This window comes from Primulina huaijiensis, chromosome 9 (assembly GCF_012295235.1).
Source record: "Primulina huaijiensis isolate GDHJ02 chromosome 9, ASM1229523v2, whole genome shotgun sequence".
In the NCBI taxonomy this organism is placed as follows: Eukaryota; Viridiplantae; Streptophyta; class Magnoliopsida; order Lamiales; family Gesneriaceae; genus Primulina; species Primulina huaijiensis.
Genome location: NC_133314.1, coordinates 21331184 through 21341417, shown reverse-complemented (window position 1 = coordinate 21341417; position 10234 = coordinate 21331184). Strand labels below are relative to the sequence as shown.

At 30.4% G+C, this 10234-nt stretch overlaps 2 protein-coding genes across 2 annotated transcripts in view; one reads left to right on the top strand and one right to left on the bottom strand.

Moving 5' to 3' along the window:
* Positions 1 to 4678: 4678 nt before the first annotated feature.
* The window catches only part of LOC140984344 (cullin-1-like), a 40267-nt gene continuing 34711 nt past the window's right edge, over positions 4679 to 10234 (top strand). The window contains exon 1 of the mRNA XM_073451687.1: positions 4679 to 4691. The gene's annotated coding sequence lies outside the window, so the exon portion shown is untranslated. The remainder of the gene's footprint in view (positions 4692 to 10234) is intronic.
* On the bottom strand, positions 7740 to 8305 carry LOC140985371 (flowering-promoting factor 1-like protein 3). Its single transcript, XM_073453215.1, has one exon. The coding sequence runs from the start codon at positions 8233 to 8235 to the stop codon at positions 7918 to 7920; it is 318 nt and encodes a 105-aa protein (XP_073309316.1). The 5' UTR covers positions 8236 to 8305; the 3' UTR covers positions 7740 to 7917.

Below are 10234 nucleotides of genomic sequence, written 5' to 3'. Positions count from 1 at the left end.
AAAAGTAAAAATCTCAAACTCTCAAAATTATCACACTACACACTTTATAATATTTTTCTCTCAACTCAATTGTGATTTTCTTCACAAATGAGAGATCTATTTATAGAAAATTTTTACAAATAATCCAAAAATAAAATACATCATTACCTACATCATCACACACTAATTTTCAATATTCAACACCTAATTTTACCTAATTTTCAACATTCAACATTCACATTTTCAACACAAATATTTTTCACATTTTTAAATAATTTTTCAACATAATACAATATATTTCTACATTAAATTATTTATTATCAAATTTATACTACAGAAATTTTGAGTGTCGTATTTTGCAAAAAAAATATATTAGCATTATAGTGTATTTAACTTTCTTTATGACGTATAACCTGAAACCGACGTCTTTTGGTGCGTACTAATAATTTTTTGTTAACACATTAGCTTATAATATATATAACTGTTATTGGTTATCTAAAAAAAATAATATAGACAAAAACTTGTCTGAGACGGTCTTACGAGTCGTATTTTGTGAGACAGATCTCTTATTTGAGTCATCCGTGAAAAAATATTATTTTTAATGTTAAGAGTATTACTTTTTATTGTGAATATCGGTAGGGTTGACCTGTTTCACAGCTAAAGATTCGTGAGACCGTTTCAGAAGAGACCTACTTAATAATATATCATAATTTTTTCCTTATTTTTTCCACTTGAAATTAGTATATGTATTTAGCTTCTTCTTCTTTTTTCTCTCTAATCTAAACCCTTCCAATTTGGATTTAAAAAAATATAAGTTGTAGTTCTCATGTTTAATTTGCCACATTATGGCACATGTAGTATGTCTGCGTTGGTGAATGATTTAATATTTGTGGTCACAATGAAATTTTAATATTATTAAATTACAATAAATATAATTTGATGGTAATATAGTTGGAAACAATAATAAAGAACAACAACAATTTTTTTAAATTTTTCCCTCACACTTAACCTACTTCAAATTGATACATTTTACATAAATAAAAACATAGATTATTAATGTTTAGTAGCTTCTAATCAATATTTCTAAAAAATATTAATTACCAAATTCATACAAAATTTTATATGGAATAAAAATTTAATATCAATCCGAGTCCTCCATTCATTCCGAAATATCAAAACGACACAGTCAAGTATTCGCTTGAGACTAATCTATTAATCAACATACTCTTAACATCCTATGCACTAGCAGACATATTTGAAATCAAGAAAATTGAAATTTTTGATCTTTTACATTGATAATAAATTTTAGTTTTAACTATATATATATTTCGATTTTTGAAAATTTTTTCAATCTTTTTCGTAATATGAATTCTAACATGACACTGCATACGTGAGCACTATATTGGCGAAACATCGACAAGAGACTATAATTTGAAAGAAAAATAATAATAACGAACAAAAACGAAAATTTGATTACCAGACGACAAAAATGAAAAAAAGCAACCTTCAAATTCAGAAGAGCCCTTTATTAATTAGACCCCAAAAGTTGATTATATTCAATTATTAGCAATAATCTAAATAGAATAATATGCAAAACTAAATGATAAAAACTCTAATGCAGCGTGGTATGTGTATTGAATATTAAGAAATTTAAAGGAAAACACGGCCTAAAAATATTCTTTGGCGGTGTGGACACGTAGCTACACGGATGTTGGGGGTGGAAAAACATTTAAAAAAACGAACACCGAAATTGGTACGAAAGAGTAATGTGCCGAGGCCGCGGTTTCTATTTTACCTTTATGTGAATAAACCATACAAAAATATGTACTATCCACCAGTGTTTTAAAAAACCCGTTTAAATTTGAAGTTCGACAAAAACGTCCCACTTCATAGAACATGGAAAAACGAAAAAAAAAAAGTCAAAATATAGTTTGACCGAATTAAACATAATTAAAGTGTTTAATTAAATGTGCTTAAACACAATTAATCGCATTTGTTTATTTTTTAATTTTTTTATTTTGAAGGTATGTCTTTTTCTTTTAAAATAATAAATTAGGTTTATAATTTAGATGTTTATTTTTAAATTTTAATTATAATTTAGCGTGTTAGTTGACAAATATTTAGCTTTTTATAATGTGGTCTAGTTGAAAAAACAAATAAAGATTGTAATTTTGAGATTTTTTTGCTATTATAAATATGAGAATTAATGCATCAGACTTAAATTTATCATATTTATATATTATTTTATCTATTTATTGATTTGAGATAATTACAATTATACTAAAGATAAAAAAACACTTTTTCATGCTTAAACTCGTATTAATCTCGCTTAAGCTTGGAGCTCAATATCCACGCTTCACGTTTTTTAGGACCTTGCTATTTACTTTAATATTTCTGTTTGAATTGATTGATTTAAATTTATGGTAGTATATTTGAGATTATTAGGTTGTACAGTGGATTTGAAATTATCGCATATAAATTTATTTAGCATACATAAGGGATCTCAAATCATTCGTTATAATTTTGAACATAATTAATATAATAGATTTAAAATTTAGATTTGAAAATCATTTCATTCAAATTTTTCCATATAAACGCAAAACTATGCTACCTACTTCCTTTCAAAAAAATATATATTATGCCACCTTAAAATCATAGATTTATGACATGAGCAATTTTCAATGTCCCCACGTTAGCATTTGGGTGTAAAACAAGTAAAATCAGGGGAAAAATTTGTAAATTAATATACTAGAAACAAAAATTCGTATGAGACGATCTCACGGGTCGTATTTTGTGAGACAGATCTCTTAATTGGGTCATCTATGAAAAAGTATTACTTTTTATGCTAAGAGTATTATTTTTTATTTTGAATATCGGTAGGATTAACCCGTTTCACAAATAAAGATTCGTGAGAACGTATCACAAAAGACCTATTCTATACTAAAACAGTGAATTGAGAATCGGTTTGTATGGTCTTGAATGTAAAGGTATAATAATAAATATTCATACATATTAGGTAAATAAATTGAGCTTTACTGTTCTTTTTGTTAAAACGGGTTAACTTCGATAACGACTTATGTTACATTTAGCACAAAAATCGTAAGTTTTGTAACGAAATTTCACATTTTTAGATTAGACATACGATTGTAACAAACTTCACCCTAAAAAAGGGGTTAGCCGATGGATACTGTTTGAAAATATTAAATTATCTATTTATTGATTTAATAAAATTATATTTTAGGAGAAAAAATATTGTTTATTTGAATACATTAATTTTATACATATAAGTATATTTCATTAGTTTATTTAATGGCTAATGATTAATTCTCGGCAGAAAGTCGAACAAAGGAGGAGATATTTTTTTAATGAAATTTTTATTTATAGTTTTTTATTTAAAATTTAATTTTATCATTAGAATATAGAAAGTCATCATTCAATTATTTATCTCTTTTTTAGTCAATTATTCAATGATTTTTTTTATTTTTATTCTTCTTTCAATTTAAATTTGTGAATGGACAGCGTACGAAAACTAGGATCAACTTTGACTTGGCAAGTTTCTAGAGTGAATTTATCCATTGATTCTGGTATTTTCTTCAAAAATATTGTTGCCATATTAGACTATTTGGGCATCTATCTTGACTTAATGCGTAGATGCTGACTTTCACAAACTTTCCTAAAATAATAATGTAAGATCGAACTCTTGTGTTTTATTATAATTATAGTTGATAGTAAAAGTGTAATTCATTTTTTTTTTAAAATGTACAACAGCTCAATTGTCATGTTTCGATTGAAATACTCAACAAAGACAATTATTGTACTCCTAACAATTTTCCTCATAATAATTGCACTTATTACAATCAATGGAAATCGAACTCATAACATTGATACAAATTATAGGACCAAATTTTTGTCGTTTTACCAAAAATTGTAACTGATGGTAACAGTGAATCTCAAATGTTTTAAATTGTACAATAGTTCAAGCGTCACGTTTCGTTTTTTTTTTTGGGATGGTTCTGCATATCATTTTTTTTTAATCTTTAGATCATGCCGTTTGTATAAACAATGTAAGAGCCTTATTCGTTGATGTATTGGAAAGAGTTTGGGTCATTCTTGGACTCGGACAGGAATGGACGACCAAAGCAGAACAAAGTCCAGATTTGGTTCCTAGAAGCCAAGAAGACACCGGGTGAAAATCAGCCCGAGTAAAAAAGAGTCATTTGTTTAACAAGCTCAGGCATGCAACAACTCGGTAAGCATATCAGATCACTATAGACTCATACAAACCCAAGCTCATATTCTTGGTCAGGAAAGACATTGTTGAATGATATTGTTAGGGTGGAAAAATTGCATGGTCAGGCTGGGAAACCTTTGGTATCCGGGGCATTTGCAGCACTTTGGAATCTTCCCTGACCAGGCAAGGCAGGGCACTCGATAAGATTAAGTGATCGTGGATCATGTCCATTGGCAATCGAAGAATCTGTTCTCCTCCATGTTTCCAGGCCATCAGACCCGAGCTAACCTCACCCAATCACCACCAGGGACCATCCAGGTCGATTTCTTCCTACTTAGACCGACCATGATAATATGGGAGTGGGGCCCATAAGTCAAGGACAGTATGGGTCGCTGTGCCTATTGTCAAAAGGCATGACATAAGTAGATATCTAATCATGAACAATGTACAGGCGCTGCAATCGAGATCATTTTCTCCCCAGAAATACTGATGTTTGGTAGTTCATTTGAGATATGAGATATTGTATTATACTGCATTTACTATATATTCCATATACAATATTTTCCTTTACGTGAGTACCCGAATGACTTGAGTGTCGGAGTGGCTACGTGGGAAAACCTTCTTGTGCCTCTCTAACGTTCTTTTATTTCCAAGTGTACAGAACACTCAACCTGGTTCCCAGCACTCACATGGAAGAAACATAACCAGACCCGATAAATTACTCATTCAGCTCACTCAATTTAGTTGGACTTCATCATTCATTAATATCATTTTGTAAGATATAAAAAAAAATTGGAAAATAGAAATTGTACACTTTTTTTTTTCTTCAGCAAACGAATTGAACACGCTACTACAGGAGGGACGCCTCACGAGCCAAGCCTTTCACGACTCAAACAGCCGGAACACTTTCCAACCTGCGACGGCTCAAACGGGCAGGACACCTCTGAAAAAATAGAGCACTTCATTCTTATTTTCGTTTTTTAATACTCCTAACTATTAGTTTTATCAACTTTTAAAATTATTATTAAATTTCTCTAATAAATACAAACATCATTACTAGAAACAGATCCTATACAAGGTATTATCATCATCATTATTATTATTATTTATTTATGTTAAAGATTGGAATTTAGACCTAATTCAAACTCATAAATTAGTCAAATAGATATGATTGTCCAAATCTTATATATGCAACATTTCCCTTATGCAAAATAATGAGCATTAGGAGTATGAAATTTACAAGATAATCGGTGGCTCAACTATGAGTAATTCAATAAATAATGGTAGAACCGGGGCCGAGATCGGAACATGTATATGATATCATCTTAATATCGAGACTTAAGATATAGGATAATATGGGGTTTTATCTTCTATCAAATATAATTAACTCTCAAATACTTTATATATATAGACATATAGACAAAACACCATACAAATTGAAATCCTTTGAATAATTTCCCATATTAATTTTATTCCTGGTCGACTTTCATTCATAATTAAAGCCAACACTGGTGATTGGCATTAAATCTAACTGGCAGTTGAAATATGTAATGACTCATCTCATTCGCTCTCTGTTTTTTATTGGTGAGAGTAATATTTGCATAGTCATCTTTAAGGAAGTTCTTTTCAGTCAAGTTGTTGACATTGTATCGTTTGATTTGATTAGTTAAGTGAGTTTTAAAAAAAAAACGTGAGATCATAATGACTAAGATTGTTTTTACTGGGCACTATTCCACAACCCGGCCTCTCTAGATTCATGAGCTTGTACATGATTTTTTCATTTACAATCAAAACGTTTTCTTCCTTCCCCATTGGTTTATAATTATTATTTGGTATGGATGATGAGATAACAATGGATTTTTCAACCAACCCCAAACAACATATAATAAGTAATTGCAATTTTGCATCATATATAAACTTCTTATATACATATCTATAATTTTTTAGGACACATATTACTCATCCATATCGTTTTAATATAATATTTCGTTTCACAAGTCAAACTGTGTCTGAACTCAATTATAAGTGTTATATATCAAATTAATTGAAAACATTGCATACAGAATGTGATGGGATCAAAAAAATTTACGTCATTGATGCGATCAAAAAATGACACCCAATAAATTATCTCAAACCGATAATCAACGAACCCATTTATCCAATAAATCGAACCGAATCATCCTAAAGTATAAATGTATGGAAAATAAAAATGGTGAGATAACTTCGCTCGGAGGCGAATTTACTCCGACACTACAGTCAATATAATATTTGAGAAAAAAATACATGACCACAGTAAATAATTGCATATAAAAGACGTACGAAGGCATATGAAAAGCGTATATTGATAAGGGTTATGAGTAATTTATTTATAGGTGCAAAATTCTGGTTAATATGGACTTTTGTAATATATATATGACAACTAAATTCAAACATATCATATAATATTTTGTAATATCTCTAAATTATAGTCAGATATTTGATAGGAATTTGACCTGTAATGCAAGCCAATATCTGATCATTTTGGGCCAATTGGTTAGTAGACATGGCACATTGTTTTTGGAGTCCAATATTGTTTTTAAAAGTTCATGGCATGTCTTTCTCAAAACATATGAGAACATACAATATTTATAAGTTCCCACGTTTTTTATTTTATTTATATCCTCTGGTTTTTAGATTAAAAAGGTGAATTACTTTAAATCTAAGTCTAGATAATATCGTACGTAGGGAAATAAGAAAGGAAAAAAGATTTGAAAAGATACCAAATCAAAGTTATGGATGGATAAGCACAATTTTTTTTAAAAAAAACAAAATAGAAAAATCATTCTCGAAAATATATGGAAAAAATATACGTGAACGCGTACTTTTTTTCATAAATATGTATGAAAGTTGTATTTTTTTAAAAAAAAAAATTAGATATACTATGTAATATAATTTTTTACAACTCTATATATTGAAATAAAGCTATGAGCTGAGTATATTTTGAAGATACTAAAATCACCTTTGACATGCCAACTGCCATTTATCTCAGCTAGTGCGGTCAGAACGGGTCGGTCTGCCCGTTACGGAGGATCGAGAAATTGTCAAATAGATTCATCTATTTTAAGTGACGGGATGATTTAGTCCGACAAACCTAACTCAATTTGTGTCAAACTAGGTATGTGGGACAGGGGCGGCCCGCTATTTTGGTGGGCCAAAAAATTGACAATCCATCACACCTATTTCATGTGACAATACTGACCGGATCGACAGCTCGGGACGGACTTAAATTCATTAACGAAATTGGCTTTATTGTACTTTCGATTCAACTAATTAATCCATCTCTAAACCCACATTTTTTTCAATTTTTTGTTGTTGGTTAAAATCCCACCCTCGTGCGATCACGTATTAGTAATTATTTCAAAAAGTGCAAAGCCAAAATAAAAAGAAGAAGCAAAATATCTTGGCTACGCACGAGTACATATCCGTCCCAAAATATCTAGCTAGCTAGCTAAAATACATTAATATATAATTTACAATTGATACATCAATATAATATATATTAGGCAATTAATTTAGCATCGTATTCGTGTGTATGACACAACACATTACCCCTCTATATATGCAGAAAACTTCACCTTCAGTCAACTTCAAACAAAGTTTAATCGATCGGGACACTTGCTCAAGAGAGACATAATACACAGTATTATTACACTTTTCTAACTTCTGATTCACTGCGATTGTAACACGTCCCTAACTTCGAATTCGTTGCGATTCTTGACAACAATATCGTACATGTGCATAGATTTGAACTTGTTGAAGTCTTTTGGGAGTGAGATGAGGTGAATCGTGGATCTTTTATGGAACTGGAGCAACTCCGGATCTCCGTGGTAGTACCTCTCCCAACCGAGTGACAACAGTTTCCTTTCCAAGACTCCGTAAGATGTAATGATCTCTTCAGAAGGGATATGAACTAGGGTTTTCCGGCAGTCTCCGATGTTTTCGACTAGCCGGACCACACCATTCTTGAAAACCCAAACACCAGACATTGGATATATTTTCTTGGCTTTTGGAGATGGGATTTCGATATGGGCTGCATGAGTTTATATAGGAGATGCTAGCTTGCTAGCAAATTTGTCATGGTGGATGGCACCAATACCAAGTATATATGAAATAATTGACAGTGAAATAAATTATGTATGATCAAACATCCCACTTGTGTAGGTAGTCTACTATACGTAGAAATTAAATCGATCTCACTCCCGTTTTACCTGGAAAAAAATTTTAAAAAAAATTCATTGCTACTTTTCACAAAAAAAAAAAAAAAAATTAAAGGAAAACACTAGTTTTAGGTTGCATTTAGATGGATGAATTTGAAATCAATTGATTTCGATTACAGTTTTTTATTATTAACATTGAAACAATAGATAAAATCTTAAATCTATATATTATTTATTTACACATTAGTTACATAAAATAAAATGAACTTTAAATACCTCCATTATTGAGTGCACTTGAAATCCATCCTCAATAACATGAAATACTATATAAACATGCAAGATGTGGATTTGAAGATATTACTTCTCTAAAACTACAAAAATACATTTGAAATCCATAAATTTGAAATTGATCGATCCAAATACAACTTTATATCATTTGCATGTCTTGTTCTGCTCGTCTTCTACACCTCCTTGACTATAACTAGGGTAAAAGACTTAGTATGGAGAAATTATTTGGCAAGTAATTGGAGGCCGGGTTGTAATAGTGGATAGATTGGGCCCAGCTGAATCGGGTACGGGCATGGTCAAGATTGGGAGAGTCAAAATACTTCTCGAATCATGATTGGTCAAAGTTTACGTAAAATAATTCGATTAAAAAAATATATTTTTAACTATTAGTCGGATAAGTTTCTCCAATTAATTAACTTTGGATTATAATTTTAAAAGTTATTTTTTTTTTATTACAAATATAAGTTTTCACCGTAAAATTCTTGAACTTCTGGAGCACTGTTTGGAAGAAACAGTAATATTATGATCGGATTGAGAAGAATCCGACAGCTTTATTCGATTCTTTATAATAAATTGAGCCCGTCCATTAGGATGAAGGAATCTTTCAAAATACTTGAAAATTCTCATCAGAAATTTCCAATATTAAAAGAGAGGCTAAGAGAAAAAGACACTGTCGGCATGCAGTGCAAGAATTTATCTGAGAATATTGGGTATCTTAAGGAATGTAACAGCTGACATTTGTGATCTAAGGATTTTTCAGGAGATTAAAGATTATGGGATTTCTTTTAGCATGGAAATAACTCATGCCATTGATCAGTCTGATTTTAAAATTTTGTTATGAGACTCGGATTCGCGAAACAGTTAAATAATAAATGGGACTGGAAATTAGTTAGGACGGAGAAAATTATATTTCTGGTCTCATAATTTACATGTTTTTCAATTTTTTGTCATGTTTTCCGTCAATTTATGGTCTTAGTCCGCTCATTTGCACTTTTCCCTGTTTTAGCCATTTTCATCCGAATGCTGACATAGTGCGGAAAATGCTGACATGATGATAGATTCTATGTCAGTATTAAGTGAAAAATGACTAAAATTGAAAAAAAAAATTCTTTATTAATGAACTAAGACTGTTAATTGATCGATAACATGAACAAAAATGAAAAACATGCAAGTTAAATGGCTAAAATTTAATTTACCCAATTAGCATATGATTGATTAGATGAAAAAAAATAAATATAAAACTTTAGACTATCTTAATTGATGTTGACTGTATCTGTCCGAAACTCTGGTGAGGGCGAAGCAACATATTTTACTAGCATGTATGTTGGTGTAACACCCAAAACATGATGTCGTAGCCAGATAGCTCGTTTCAGACAACAGATTGATTTGGAAAATACGTACAAGTTCAAGAATTGGTAGATTGGTAGGGCCAAAGAAAATGGATTGCCGTTTTTCATGGTGAATTTTGATCATTATATGGATAGATCGATCCATTGGTTTAGTGTAGATTTAAATAAGTTACATATAATCTATCGACAGC

Excerpts from the sequence above, each read along its gene's own strand:
- LOC140985371 (XM_073453215.1), bottom strand. The coding sequence starts at position 8,235 with ATGTCTGGTGTTTGGGTTTTCAAGAATGGTGTGGTCCGGCTAGTCGAA.